At 37.1% G+C, this 15898-nt stretch overlaps 1 protein-coding gene across 2 annotated transcripts; it reads left to right on the top strand.

Annotated features, from left to right (window-relative positions):
* The first annotated feature begins 6180 nt into the window (after positions 1–6180).
* On the top strand, positions 6181–13757 carry LOC147549485 (GDSL esterase/lipase At2g42990-like). Of its 2 annotated transcripts, none has more exons than XR_015237655.1 (3): positions 6181–7255; positions 9469–11307; positions 11405–11583. XR_015237655.1 is itself a non-coding variant. In XM_086669342.1 (3 exons), exons 1-3 carry the CDS (start codon positions 6866–6868, stop codon positions 13479–13481), a joined length of 1083 nt encoding a protein of 360 aa, XP_086525468.1. In that variant the 5' UTR covers positions 6181–6865; the 3' UTR covers positions 13482–13757. The 2 variants fall into 2 exon arrangements, 1 of the variants encoding a protein (XP_086525468.1); XM_086669342.1 differs by lacking the exon at positions 11405–11583 and adding an exon at positions 13279–13757 and having other exon boundaries at positions 9469–9958.
* The last annotated feature ends 2141 nt before the right edge of the window (positions 13758–15898 follow it).

The raw sequence follows: 15898 nt of genomic DNA, 5'->3' as shown, positions 1-15898 counted from the left end.
TAACATAAAATGAGTCAAGATGACCATAATATTCCGAGTACGTTTATCTACGTGGTACTACTCTCACAGTTGTCTTCATGTAAAATAGTGAAAGGAGAATATATGTACGAGAGAGACAAAAAGTAGATCTCTATTTATGTATATAGGGGTCTGGGTAGACCTACTTTTGTAGCCTTTTCTAACATTACTCTTAAAAAAGACAAGAAATCATAATACGAAGCTAAAGAAGATGTGGTTACCATCACGTAGGATAGTGAGGAGGAGAATAGCAAAGAAAAACTTGAGAAAAGAAGTCATTGTTAAATCTGCTAAGTTATTTGTGATGTAAATACAAGTGAATGTTCGTAATTTATAGAGATTACGTCTTTCCAAAACTACAAAAATATACCACGATTAAATTTATTTTACACCGAAGAAAGTATTTGTGAAATAAAAGGTGGATTTTCATTATTTTCGTCATTATTGGATCCTTAAAGATTTCGTTTATGAATATATGTATGTATAGTAAACTTTCGTTTTAGTAAAGAAAATCACAAAGAGAGTTTCACAGAATAGAGTATGAGGGTTGCCGCGCTTGCCGTTCACTAGGCATCTACCCCACCATGCGAGACCCATAACTTTACCCTCAGAGGAAGTTATGCAGGCACCACAACTTTTACCTCATCTAAATGGGAAGTTTTCTAGGGGAAATTCCATACTAGTACTGCATATTATTTTCTTGGAAAGGAAAGAAGATCGTCTCAAACATTACGATCCCGTCACCAACCACCACCATCTGTCTCTATCTCAGTCTTTGCAGACGACATATATATGGTACTCTGTTTTTTTTTTTCTGAAGAAACAAGAGAAGAAGATGATGAAGACGAAGATGGAAAAGTGAAGAAGAGTGTTGTAAATAATGGATTGAAAATAACTTGGAGATGAACAGAGGCGCCTTTAAAAGTTCACTATTTAGATTAGTAACGTGACCATAAAAAGATTAGTAACATAACTAACTATATTCTTAAATAATGACCCAGTCACTCCTCGACTCCTCCATGATCCAACCGTAACTATTCATAATTCAAATTAGTATTTTCAACACTCCTTTGTGCGAATTATCTTAAATAATTTGTATTATCTTCTTTTTCGTCTTTCGGGTCACTAGTTTAATTTTAACTGGACAACTAACAGTCTAGCATTATCTTCTTCAAATTTTTGTGGGAGTAAGAATAAGTGGATTACTTTTAGTTCAAACATATCTTTTCATCTCATTGTTAATTTTTATCTCGTCTCTAATTGATTGAGGTATCCACATAAGACACAACATCTTCAATTCCCATATTTGGTCATTTTCGCATACAATCTTGAAAGTCTTTGTTTCTCCATTTACGATAAACTCAAAAACTTCCTTCACAAGGTCTTTTACATTATTCCACCATCAGTTTCTTCCTTTGTGTAACGCCCCAAATCCAGATTTCCACGTCGGCCGCCATGAAAACCTAAATTTAAAACATTTCTCCGCAGAACAGTAAACATATACGATATACTCATCAAGGAGACAAATAGTATCGAACATGAAGCTCAAAAAGTAACAATAAATCAACTAATGAAACTTTACCAAGTTTCTCAAAGCTCACATGATGTCTCTAAATCATCGACACATATGTCGGACAAGATCAAACAAAAACAACACCAAGTACTTAGGAGATACAACTCCAAAAACTACCTTAAGAAAGAAAGAACCCCACTAAAGAAACTCCTCCAAGGCTAACTATGACTCAAGCAGGTGGCACTTCCCGATTTCCTTGTCCTGAAAAATAAAAGGTTGGGTCAGACCCCAACAAGTAGATTTCGAAACCTCTAACGCCTTAATAGACAGTTTCAAGAACTACCAAAACAAATAGATTACTCCAAAACAATATAAAGGTGTCCGAAAATAGAAAATCCGAGTTGTAACCGTTAAAATAAAGTAAACCACATATGTAACAAACAACCAAAAGCGACATGACGAGTTGGTGTCCACCTTATGTAAGAGTGTGGTCCACAAGGCTACCCTTGTGTCAGCGCCGACCCCATACGCTTCATACCTAGGCCACATCCGGTAGAGAGGGTCGAACCAACCACAAAACTCTTACAATCCTCCACCAACTCCATCACGTCACACATCCATAATAGCATCACACCATTTGTAGTAAACAACCAAAAACAATATGACAAGTTGGTGTCCACGTTGTATAAGAGTATGGTCCACAAGGTTACCCTTGTGTTAGCGCCGACCCCATATGCTCCATACCTAAGCCATATCCGGTAGAGAGGGTCGGATCAACCACAAAACTCCTACAACCCTCCACCAACTCCATCACATCACACACATGTAATAGAATCACACCACAACTTACATAAATCAAAGTCATATTCGTTAGTATATTATGACATATGAGTTTCATATCTATAACGTTTTGCAAGTAATGAAATGATGTATAACAATAACCTAAAATTCTCATATCATGTTGAGTACTAACACATGTTCATGTATCTACATAAAGGATATTGTCCAATAGTGAGAGGCATTTAATTATAAGAGTTATATACTAAAATCCTGACAAATAAAGAGGTCTAGCCCTAAATATCATTGTAATACATGAATGTAGCATGAAAATGTTAATAGAGATTGTATGGTTCGTCAAGTATGTCATTAGGGCGAAATATCCTACAAAACCAAACACACATAGATGGGATTTCAAAGTGACCTAAAAATGAGTTTGTAGAAATGAAGGATCTACTACTTCTAATATATACATTTGTGTCGAGAACCCAAAACTATGTTCAAGTAATACTAAAATCTAGGGTTTGTAGTTTCATCTAATTTGTCTAGGTTTTTCTATAAATATGACTATTCAAGCCCTAGAAAAGTAGAAACCTACCTTAGATCCAAAGTAAATCAAGCCCTAAGTGAAGACCAACAAATAAAAGAATCACCAAGCTCCAAGTCCTTCCCTCTAAACTTTCTCTCACTAAAAAGCCAAAAACCTCTTTTTTTTTCTCACTAACCCATGGCTGAAGGAAAGAAAAAGGAAGAAAAAGAATGAGGGCAGTAGGTTTTAGCAAATGGGTCATATGCCTGCTGCTATTTACACCTAAAATTTTCTAGAGGCACTACATTTGTCATGATACCCTTTTAAATCTTCTCATCCACAACATTATGAACGTTTAGCTCTGCAATAGTTACATCCATTATTGGTTCTTTAATCCTCATATTTTCTATTGTTCGGTGGCTTTAACATCTCTCACTTTTCAGTTTCGTAACGTGGTGTAATTAGAGTCTTAGACAACTACTTTGTTATATATTTTTTAAATTACATTACTTTAAGCTTGATCACTTTAAATTCAAAGGCTCTCCACATTACTTTAGGTTGATCATGTTGTATGCGGAGACTCTTCACATCACTTGAGCTCGATAATAATGATTCAACGGTTCTTTGCACGAGCAATTGGCTTATATCTTACTAAAAGTTCGTCCCATGCTCACTTCTTGGAGTTGTGTCCTGAATTGGAACTTCGAGTTAAGACGAAGTTCAATTTGCATAAGGGGAATAGTATCAGGACTCTCAACTGAGAGTCATTCTTTTGTCCAAGAACATCGGGTTTTTTTTTTTGGAATTGAAACTTCATTTAAAGCCCAAAAGGCAACACAATCAAGCTAAAATCAAAGACGATAAATATAATCCAAGCAAAACCAGAAACTAAATGTGAATACTGATGTGACATGAAAATGTCACATTTGAAGCGCTTAACTTAGACCAATTAGTCCGTATCGAGTATTATAAATAAGATTTTATGTGTTTTTCATGTTAGGTATCTATTTTGGAGTTAAGCGTGTGATTCAAGATAAAATGAAGCAATCGTCACTTTCATGTCACGCGACCGAAGAAGAAAAGAGCACTAGGGTTATTTTGGTCAAAATCAGAGGTCAAATGACAAGTGAGGTCAATGGCGAGTCCGACGGTGAAAATGAAAACCAATTCGGAGTTCAGACGGAGAAATTATGGAAGAAATAAGCCGATGTCGTTTCGTGGAAGATATAAGCCGATGTCTAGGGTTTTAATCAAGTTAGAGAGGGGTCATCCTGGGGGACTTCAATCTTCTACTATTCATCATCTTCTTCACCAAGCAAGAGAGATAAAATGAGGATTTCTAGGGTTTGAGTTTTTGAAGGGTTAAAAGAGCTAAAGAGAAAGAATGAAGGAGACCGACCAACCTTGGCCGGAACAGCAGCAACTCGGGAGCTGCTCGGAGCACGGGAGGACGCGACTACGGGTGCAGCAGCAGAAGCGACCTGCAGCAGAAGCGACCTGCAGCTCGGGACGTGACTAGGGACGCGCGTGCAAGTTTCCTTTGGCCTGGATCTAAGTCTTCTGGCCGAATTCCATGATTTGGTCGTAATTTTCATGGTGTTCCGGCCACTTTCTTAGCCGAAAACCTTAGGGCTTTTCTTCCCCTCATCCTTGGCTAGCTTCTCATGTAGCGGTTTGATTTGATTTTGGGTTAGAAATTTCTAGAGAGAGAAAGCTAGGGTTAGCTTTAATGGTTGATGTTCTTGAGATGGAGAAGATGAGTTTGATTACGAAAGGGAACCCAGATTTTTCAAAGAGGAGATCGTCTACACCTTAACTACTCATATTTTCCGACGATCTTAGCCTCGAACTACATTGAAAAAGGGGGATTCTCTCATCATTTTCTTTTCATTTATTATTCATTCAACATTTTAGCTTACTTTAGTGCGTCGATTATATGGGATGATATGTGATGAATTTGTGATTATGTTTTATATGATTTGATGTTTTGATTATGAATTGATGTTCATTTGATTCGATTATCGTTTCGATCGTATTTTCATGTGTCTTGTCAAGCAATTCGCATAGTTAATAGCCGAAACGAAGTATTCGATATCGATCGTAGTCTAAGTCATATTTTCATGTGTCTTGTCATGCACTTCACATAGTTAGGCCACTAGACAACACCCTCGACGACTCGGGTTTAACCGATTATGACTTTTGTTTGACTAAGTATGATCTCCGGACATACGTAATACTTAGAGACATCTACTTTAGGAGTCGAACATCATTTATACTTTGACACGTTAGATCGTACCGCACGTAGTCGTAGGTTTATCATATCGGGTTCCCAGTTCGACACCTCTCTCACTTATTTGTTGCCTCCCGACTCTTGTTCCTCCGACTCTTCTCTCGAATCTCTCTCGCCCGTTTTACTTAGATTATTTTGTTTAGGTTTACTTGCTTTCTTCTTTTGTTGATTCTTCGATCATAAAACCCCCGTTTATCTTTGTTCTTTTCCGTTTTGTCTAAGTTAGCTAGTGACACTTATACCGGTGGACTAAACCCTTCGATGTCCGAGTTACCTTCCTATCCTTGGATCGACCCCAACTTTGCCGGGTTACTACTTGATACCTCTGCTTGGGTGTGCAACCTTTTCGGGTGCATCAAATACCGAAAGCTAGGGAGGCTCTAACGCAACTTTGGCCAGATTATGGGCTAACGTGTCTGCCACACGGTGAACCCACCTAAATTCACTCGTTTCAAGCTTCACCACGTTATCCTTAATGCCGAGAATTGTAGCCTGGATCCGCCACGGGGTAAAAACCTCACCGTTAGATGCCGCTTGGATGATAACCCTCAAGTTTATATTCTTCAAAGACCTGTTGTAATCTTTTATTATGTTTCGATCTCTTGTACAACTCTTGTTATAAATATATCATGAAGCTATTAGTTTTCCTCACCCAAAACATTATGTCTAGAGTTATTTACATCAATACAGACGTCTTCTCGGGCCGGGTGGCGCCAAACCGACTATTACCAATGGGTTTGGCCTCTTAGGACTATTACCCATGGGTTTGGACTCTTAGGACGTTTCCCCACCCTTAGGCTAATTATACCAATCTCAAGTAACATGTCGTGATTGACTCAACTACAACCTAATTGATATTATACTTCAAGTACACCTCGAACTAATCTTGTTGGAGAATTTTTTAGTTAGAGATATAAAAGATTCAACAAAAACTAAACTTGGGGAAGTACGGGCTAGACGCCTGTACAGAGCACCTTGGACACACTTACTTGCACAAGTTTTCTTTTACTTATTTGATTATGTTTGGGATAATTTCTTATATCATGAACAACATTTCATTATAAAGTAGGAGTCTCAAGACAACACAGATTTTCATTTAAGTAAACAATTAACCCAAAATGACTAGATTAGTAACTTAAGAATCTCTTAATCATTACATAATGACTCATAATTCTAATAACTCATGACTATCTAAATTCTCCATGAATCTTTCAACAAAAAAAAAAAATTTCTCCATGAATCCAATCCATAATTATCCATCAGTTCCAACAAATCTACATGAAGTCTTACAATGTATATTGAGGTGTCCTTTAACAATACATTATTCACTAGGGAAATGATAGAGCGCCTAGCTAGAACGCCCACTAAAATGTCCAAATTTCCTCATTTAGAAATAAAAGCGGTCCCCACCGTAGCCAAATTTTGAAAAATCCTTGTCTTTTAGTGAATCCACGTCAGCTGTACATTTTAGTGGGCACTGAGCTGGCCACTAACCTAGAATTGATGCCTTCAGGGAATTTCCATGTAAACATGCAATAAGAGTGAGTTTGACATTGTAGGGCAAATTAGGCGGGTCATAGAAAGATCATGCATTTATCTGAAATTATTCCAAATTAATAGTAATCTATAGAGGAAGACAAATTAAGTTACCACATTTATCAACTTAAAATAAAGACTACAAATTACTATATATAGCTAACTTATAAATTGTTATTTTGATAAGAGAATATTAGGTAACATGGCTTATGAGAGCTTCCTAGCATGCATATTTTTCTTAATAGTAGGGCAACTCTTATCCTCCTTCACCCTAGTCACCGATGGAGCAAAAGTTCCCGCGGTTATAGTGTTTGGAGACTCAACGGTTGATGCAGGAAATAACAATCAAATTCCAACTATTGCAAGGAGTAACTTTGAACCATATGGTCAAGATTTTGATGTAGGTGGGAATAAACCCACAGGAAGGTTTTGTAATGGCCGACTCTATACGGATATTATATCTGATTCTTTAGGGGTCAAATCTGCGATTCCCGCGTATTTGGATCCTGATTTTGGTATAGAAGATTTTGCCACCGGAGTTACGTTTGGTTCTGCAGGAACTGGTTATGATAATGCTACTTCTGATATCTTGGTAAGTTATTAATAATTTTTAAACAGTAGTTAGTGGATATTATAATTAGTTACACGATAATTAGATGAACTAGTATGAGAAAGAGAGCATATGTGATACAAGTACCCCGTTGGTGACTCACTGACTCCCTCCTAATAAGACACGGGACATTTTGGTCATGAAAGAGGTAATTCAATCGTTTCTGAAACTCTTTCTTTCAACAAAATAAAGAAACTAGTGTCATTTTATTTAGCTCAAGTCATATGAGTCTTTCCTTTATGAACCTCTTGGCTTCCGACAAATTAGTGGTGTCAAATGGGTTGGACCATCCCTTGTAATTGTGGTCTGTGGACCAGGCCACCAATGCCCATCCCAGGTTATTAACACCGGGGCCTAGTTAGATTCTCTTGTGAACTCGTAATTTTGTGCCTGTCCGGCAACATATTTGGGAAATCCTTCTATGCGTTATTTATCTAATTTGGTTCTTGCTCGAACTTAGCCCGTCTCGAATATCAGATTTAGACCAAGTACCGTGGAAGATCAGAAATGTGATTTCACATGTACTAGAAGAAGCAAAAATATCCAAATTATCATTTTACTATTTGGTAATGTTGTCTCATATAACACAAGAACTAGTTTTTTAAGTCACCACGACTAATTTTAAGTAAAGAGAATAAACAAGAAAGAACAGGAATTTGTTTAGTAGTTGTCTTCTCATTTAGGCTACATGGGCTCAGAAAATAGATTGGGAATATTTAAAACTGTTTACATCTTATGTTTCTAAAAATTAAGTTCATATTACGCAACAATACAACATAAATAAATACAAACTAAGGGTCCGTTTGATACATGGGAAAATAGACTGGGAAAGTCGATTTTCGCGAGAAAGCCGACTTTCCACTGTTTGATTCAACCATAAAAGTGTGAAAATGGAATTCTCATGGAAAAAAAAGTGTGAAAATAAGAGGATTTTTTTTACCACCAAAAAGGTGGTAAAACCCTTTTCTTTCCCATCCTCTCTCGTGAACGCGCTCTCTCTCCTCTCGCTTACTTTTCTGCTGGAGTGTTGGACCCCGACCAATTCTTTCTCAATCTTCTTTCCTCTTTCTCCTAGAACTCCTCTCTCACTTTACCAAAAAAAAAAAGAACTCCTCTCTCACAGCTTAATCCATCGATGAAGAAAAAGATGATACCATACCAAGTTTTGCATCCCATCAAACTAATGAATAACTTTGATAACTTCTTATAACTTTAATAGTTTGATTTTGAAAGTAAAATAGTTTGATCTGAACCAACTTGAAAATATTTTGCATCAAACAAGAAATTTTTGGGAGATAGAAAGTCACCCATGATTCATCAAACTAATGGATAATCTGGCGACTCCATAATACAATCTATTAGTTTCATGATCACCTTCCAAATAGTTTGAATGTATTTTGCATCAAAATAGTTTGATGATAATCCAGTCCAAAAGTTGTTCATAATCACCATAAATCAATCTAATAGTCAGATGATCACCAAAATAACTTGATGATCAAACTAATGGATCTTTGGATTTGCTTTACCTTCATGCGTTTTCTTCGACTTGGGCAGAAATCCATCTGATGGATACCAACAACTCACACCTTCGATACCCAACGACCTTCTTTAAAATATCATTCAACACCATCTTCTTATCTCTAGCAACGCCAATAACACACTTATTTCCCTTTCTCTCATCTCTGATAATCAAACCCATGAATCAATTTTTTGCCAAATTAGCTTGCTGAGAATTGAAGAAGTGAGGATGGAATGATAGAGGGTAATTTGGACAGTGCCATTAGGGTTAAGAAATTTCAGAAGTTCTAGGGGCACCCTATGTAGCTACTCTTGGCGCCCATTTTTACATTTAAATAGGGCGCTAGCAGTAGTTAGGAAGGGCGCTTTTAAAATTCCCACTCAGATTTTCCAACCCTCTAACAAAGCACTAAAAAGATGAATTTTATAAGAAAAACTACGTTTTCTTTCCCATCAGAAAAAATTTGATTTTCTTACTCAGGCTTTCTAACGTATCAAACGGACCCTAAGATATAAATGGAATGTGAATGTCTGCAAATATTCTCATGCATATAACTTGAAAGTTGTATTTTGACACTCGACACTTTTCTTATCGATAAAATATGTTAATAGCATTTTCGTATTATTGTTACCAATGTAGACATGTAAACTATAACTCATGTACTTTGCGCGTGCAGAATGTGATACCTATCTGGAGGCAACTCGAATACTTCGCCGAGTATAAGAGTAGATTGACTAATTTCCTTGGACACCAAAAGGCAGCCAAATTATTAAGAGAAGCTCTTTATATAGTGAGTTCAGGAACAAATGACTTCATAGAGAATTATTTTATTCTGCCTACACGGCCTTCTCAATTCAACGTCGATGAATATATAGCTTTTCTTCTTAACATAGTGGATAATATGGTGAGTGAGCTTTATGGCTTGGGTGTTCGAAAAATATCGATAGTGGGGATTCCAGTATGTGGATGCGTACCTATAGCAAGAACCTTAAGTAACAATTCTGAAATATCATGCAAAGAAGATTGGAACAATGCCTGTAGGGATTTCAATTGGAAGCTACAGGTTTCAATAGCAAATTTAAACAGACAACTCCGAGGGATCGAATTAGTCTATTCAGACTTCTACCACATTGTCCTATCAGCCATTCAGAAACCTTGGTTACATGGTGAGCTTTACTGACCTCTTTTCTTTTCTAAGGTGGTGTTTTCGTTTTAGCTTAATGGTATAAGATGCTGATAAGAAGTCCAATGAATTCTCACACAGGACCAGCGAGATCCAACAAAATTGGAACAAAAATTCAGACTACTAGATAACTGAATATATTGCATACGCAGATAATGGACTAGGTTAGGTCTTTTATAGGGTTACAACTTTTGGTTAGAGTGCTTACTTTAGGTCTTTTAGTGGCCCGAAGCGAGGTTAAAAAATGTGGCCCATTCGAATATAGCAAATCGTAAAACTATACTACAAAAAAATTAAATTTATATAGAAAAAAATGGTGATAACTATAATCACTTGAACATTGTTTTTCTTACATTTTTAGATGGAAAATTGTTGAACAATCAAGAATATCGGCTATAGTTTTCCCAATAGACAAAATAGGCAACCCATTAAAAATTTTCTTGTACATAGTGGACCAAATATCTTCTAAATAATTTAACACTTCAATTGGTTTTCTAATCTCCGTTGGCATAAGGCTTCAATTCCAAAATACCATACTCCGATTTACCTTCCACCTTTAAGAACCCAAAATGTTCTTCAATTTGTATTAGAGTTATTGCAATGTTCACACATCGAATGACTAGTGATATGTGTTCTTCGTGAATTAAATCGGAAATGCAATTAAGTATAACTGAGAAGTGTTTAGCATCTTTAGTTTTTTCACAATCAAATTTGTAGTCTCAAAAGCCAACATCAATATCAATTTATTTTGAATTTTGTGACTAGGGTTATCGTAATCCATTACACCATTTTGAATACGATAAAGGTGCAATTGTACTACCTCATCAAATTCGGCAACCCACTCAATTGTAGAATGTTGATTACTCGATTGTTGAGTGAGAAAAGAGATTCATAGAATGTTGATTACTTGAATGATTGTTCAACATTGACTGAGAAAAGAGAGTTTAACTCTACTGATTTGGATATAAAGATTGTTTAAGAATTTGAAACTAAGATCAAAAGTTAATCAAGGATTTCAATTTTGAAGCCAAAAAGTACTAATGACTTTTTGATTCATGAAGTTGAAGCACAATCAGATTAGAAGGTTGGGGATTTTAGGTGTATGTAATTTGGGAAAAGGAGTTCCCTGAAATTATTAGCTACGGTTAAAAAAAGAGTTCCCTCCTTGACTTGATCTTTGCACTCAAGAAAAACTAGTAGATGTAGTGACCACCATGAGATCCTCATTGTCTTCGTTTGTTGGTACTCCCTCTTCAACTTGTGTGATATCCGACAACAGGGGCTTCTTGAAAAATGAAACATGGAAGACTGGGAGCATGCTTGCTCCTTCTGGTAATTGTAGTCTATATGCCACTTTACCAAATCAGTTCAAACTCCAAGTATGAATCATAAAATCTGCGAGATAATTTCTTCTTTCCTCTTCGTGCAGCTGATGTTCGACAATAAGCTTGCAGTTTAAGATACTTAGATATGCCTATTCACCTTTTTTAAAGTCTACATCTCTCCTTCCTTATTGGCATGTTTCATTCAATTATGTATCGTTTTTCGTATCAGAAACGACTAGCATCATTGTTGTAAGGCTTCATCAAATGAAATGTTTTTTGTTTATCCTGTTACATAAGTAGGGAGTGTCAGCGGTGGCACCCCATAAAGTGTGTTGGGGTTTCCTCCTAGTGGGGAAACCTAGTTGGGTTTGGATTAGGAAACCAAACCCGGGTCAGAATCGAGTTTCTTTGGATCGGTTACTTATGACGGTGAAATTAGGATTAAGGGGGAGTCTATAAATACTACCTTAACCTAATTTAGATGTGTCTGAAGCACCAAAGGGGAGAACACAATTAGAAACGCACAAGAGAAGAAGGGAGAGAAGGAGGTTCCCGAGAAGATCGGGGTAGAACTTTCTCAGCACGCGCAGTCTTCGTTTTTTCCGAAAATCCGACAGTGAGTTCTCCTCCGTTGAGCTGAAATTTAGCAGAGCTGTTCTTGACATATTCATCTACTATTCGTACGGTGTGATTGAGATTTGGTGACCGAAATCCTAGTGAATTTAGGGTCGTTTTAGACTGAACTGTTCTGGGTTGTTTTGTTCTTGCTTGTGAGGTTTTCTGAGTGTTTCTTCTTTGTTTGAGATAGATTCCTATTGGAGTTGGAGTCTCGGTTGGACGTAGTCTGTAACTACTTTGCTATCATAGTTGATTTGGTTGGACTACGAGTCCCGTGGTTTTTACTTCTCACGTTGAGGAGGTTTTCCACGTTAAAAATCGTTGTCTTATTTACTTTTAGTTCTTTGTTCATTGCTTCCACATATTCTTCTATATTATCCTCATAACTAACACAAAAGGAAAAAACTCTCGTTTGCGCTGCGCCTAAGTGCCCTTTTTTCCCAATAAAGTGCTCGGATCCTTATCATCTTCTTCAAAGAGCACTGCATAACTATTAGTAATATCAAACAACTCCTTCGTGAGAGATTCCATGTAAAACACAAATAACCCGTTTATGAGTATCTCTAGCAACCCTATTGTAATTATCAACAATGCTGAGAAGAACAAGAGGAGGAACTATCACTTTCTCGATCCCCCTCGCTGATTGTGTTTTGACTACATCCATTACTCTCTTTCTCTTTCTAAAATTAAAAATTTCAGAACATGATCTTTTTGAGAAAAGGAACCAACCCCCTCCCCCCATCCTATTTCAGCAAATCTTCTCCTCTTCCTTGGTATTTCTAAAGTTAGGTCTTCTCCGATAACCATGGTGGATTTAACGTCACTTAGAACATAAATGATAAATTTCGCAGAGAAATTGAATTATGGAATTGGAGGTATCGAATTTTTTTAGGGGATTGTTGGAGTCAACCCTCCTTCCTCTTATGCCAAATAGATGATGTCTAAAAACTGGTTTTACGGTATCATTAGAAGATTTCCCTTCGCCGGAACTGTAACAAAGAAAGAAAGAGAAGAAAAGAAGGGAGGAAAAGAAGAGAGAGAGTGAGAGAGAGGCAGATAGAGGAGAGACGGGAAGCGAGAGGGAGAGAGAGAGAGAGAAGAGAGTGAGAGAGAGAGAAACATTCATTTTCGACTGGCACTTTCATTCCGGCGACTTGAGAGGCAGTGTTTGGTTAGATTTTTTTGTTTTCCACCGTCTTCCCCGTAAATTTTTCTGCTTTCCCCAAAATGACGACCCTTGAAAAAGAACTAATAAACATTTACTAACAAGACTACGTTAAATGAGTTGGCAAAAGCTTATAATTTTTTTACATTATCACATGCCACCTAATGTTGTTTTTGCTTTTGTCACCGAGGACAGGTTTGGAAAACGTAACGACGGGGTGTTGTGGGACAGGAGCATATGAATTAAGTTATTTGTGCAATAAATACCAAGCCCACTTATGTCCAAATTCTGATAAGTACCTATTTTGGGATTCAGTACATTCAACCGAGAAGATGAATAAAATTTTAGCTGATTATCTCCTCAAGACGAGTTTAATGAAGTTAATGCGATATTCTTAGATCCTAATCTAAGTACATATGAAGAGGATGCAAGATTGTAAAATTTGTGGTTAAGAAGTAAAATATGATGGTTCAACAAACAATAGTAAAATACGACTGGGAAGTGAATATAGAAGAAGCAATAAATAGAAGAAGCAATAAATGTGGTACGAACTAAATAAAATGTTGGTGTATTTGAGATATAAAACATTTTCTTTCACTCAATGAGTAATAGTTTCTTGCTAAGATGACATGTTTTAAACTTCAAGTTCAAAAAATTGAGATTGTTTGAAAGAACATAACAATGTGATATAAAAGAGTGCCACATCCATAACAAATAATTAGACAATATTGGTACATTTTTTAACCTAATACTAAGGTAGATGGTACGAATAAGATATTCAACAACCATCCTTAAAATTCATGTATAATGCCAAACAACAATGCTTCTCCCAGGTGGATCTATTGACTTAATCTAAATTCCTGTTGACTTGTTATTAATTGTTCATCATGTTTATGTGATTCAAAATGATCTCAGGATTTATATAATGCCTTAAATGTCTACTTTTGGGGTGGAGGATAGATTTGTATCGACATATTCAATCGAAATAAACATATTTGTAGAAAGTTATGATGAATTCCTACATCCTCAACAACTCTCTTCCACTTGATTCACCTCCCAATTCTTCTGCCACCCATTTACTATTCTCGTATTTCCTTTAATTCCTTATATTTATGTCAAAAGTGGTGCCTCTAGTTATCTTTCCCGATGATCGACATCTCTAGTCAAGTCTCAGATTTTGATTGGATTTGGGTTACCAAGCTTTCAAAAAACAAAGAAAACACTTTGATGTCCCAAACTGGGTATTTGAATGAAAGAATTTAGTAAGTATAAGTGTAGAAGATGACATGCGATCTTTTTATAGAGCCAACCTCATATGCTCATACATAAGTTTGAGCGAGTTGTAGCAATGCATGACCAAGATGATGCCATGGTCAGGCACTAGGCTGGATAGCGGCCACATCTCGATGGTCGTTTGGGGAATATTATTTGATCGATGAGTGTGTGTCTTATAACACTGACATATCCTTTAACACATATCAGTCACTGTTGTTCTTTTCAGGCAGATGCAAGCCTAGGGAGGGAGTCAGACTTATTATGGCCGAACTTTTCTTCTTCGGGTCCATGACTAGAGCAAGACTAAGGTATACTGTGAAATTATCAGAACTCAATAGACAAGAATTGTAGTCGAAAAGGTACAATTGTATTATTTATAACTTGTATATATAGTGTTACATTAGGGTTTTGTACATATTACAAACATAGAAAGAATTTATATAGGAAAACTATTTAGGATTTATTTCCTATTTCTTGATCCGTCGAAGATTTCCTTCTCTTTCTTTTGATACGCCAATACCCCCCCCCCCCCCCCCCCCCCCCGCAAGTTAGAGTAGGGAAAGAAATCTGAGTCAAGCCCAACTGGGAAAGAAGTCGTTGGAATTGATCAGAACCAAGAGGTTTGGTGAAGAGATCAGCTACTTGATCAGCAGAGCGCATGTAGTGAGTTTGAATGAGGCCCGAGGCAACCTTTTCACGAACAAAGTGGCAATCGATCTCGATGTGTTTGGTGCGTTCATGAAAGGCTGGGTTGGCAACAATGTGTATAGCCGCTTTATTGTCACAGAAAACCGAAAATGGTTCTGGAATAGAAATGCGAAGATCTTGAAACAGGTATTTCAACCATTGGAGCTCCGCAGTAAGAGAAGCAAGAACACGATATTCTGCCTCAGTAGAAGATCGGGAAACCGTCGGTTGTTTCTTAGAACGCCACGATAATGGACAATTACCAAGCATGGTAAAGAAACCAGTTGTAGAACGACGACTAGTGGGACAACTTGCCCAATCAGAGTCGGTAAAACCCGAAAAAATCAGAGTGCTAGCGGAAGATAGGAGAATCCCGTAGTTGAGAGTACCTTTAAGGTAGCGTAGAACTCGATTAGCAGCATCCATATGAACTGAGCGGGGGTGCTGCATGAACTGACTTAAATAGTTCACTAAAAAAAGCAATGTCCGGACGAGTGACAGTAACATAAAGAAGGCGTCCTATGAGACGACGAAAAGAAGTTGGATCGTCCAAAGATGTGCCGTCACTAGGTAGAAATTTTAAACGTTGTTCCATAGGGAATGAACAAGGTTTGGCACCAAGGAGACCAGAATCTCGTATAATATCCAAGGTGTACTTCCGTTGACATAGGAAAATACCCTTGGGAGACCGGGAAACCTCAAGGCCAAGGAAATATTGAAGGCGCCCCAAATTTTTAAGAGAAAAATGTTTCTCGAGACGGAGGCGAAGGGAATGAATTTCCTTAGGGTCATTGTCGGTGATGATGATATCATCAACATAAACAAGAATGTAAATAGAAGTCGAACCACAGAA

This window comes from Eschscholzia californica, unplaced genomic scaffold, assembly GCF_041429995.1.
Source record: "Eschscholzia californica isolate CP2 unplaced genomic scaffold, dmEscCali1.0.p SCAF_3, whole genome shotgun sequence".
NCBI lineage: Eukaryota > Viridiplantae > Streptophyta > Magnoliopsida > Ranunculales > Papaveraceae > Eschscholzia > Eschscholzia californica.
The sequence above is the reverse complement of the archived record's forward strand: the minus strand, read 5'-3'. Positions and strand labels throughout refer to the sequence as shown.

What these genes read in the sequence shown, in the direction of transcription:
- LOC147549485 (XM_086669342.1), top strand. Translation starts at nt 6,866, where the DNA reads ATGGCTTATGAGAGCTTCCTAGCATGCATATTTTTCTTAATAGTAGGG. An exon ending in ATGCTACTTCTGATATCTTG is followed by an intron (nt 7,256 to 9,468) that starts GTAAGTTATTAA and finishes TTGCGCGTGCAG; the next exon opens with AATGTGATACCTATCTGGAG. An exon ending in TCAGAAACCTTGGTTACATG is followed by an intron (nt 9,959 to 13,278) that starts GTGAGCTTTACT and finishes CACCGAGGACAG; the next exon opens with GTTTGGAAAACGTAACGACG.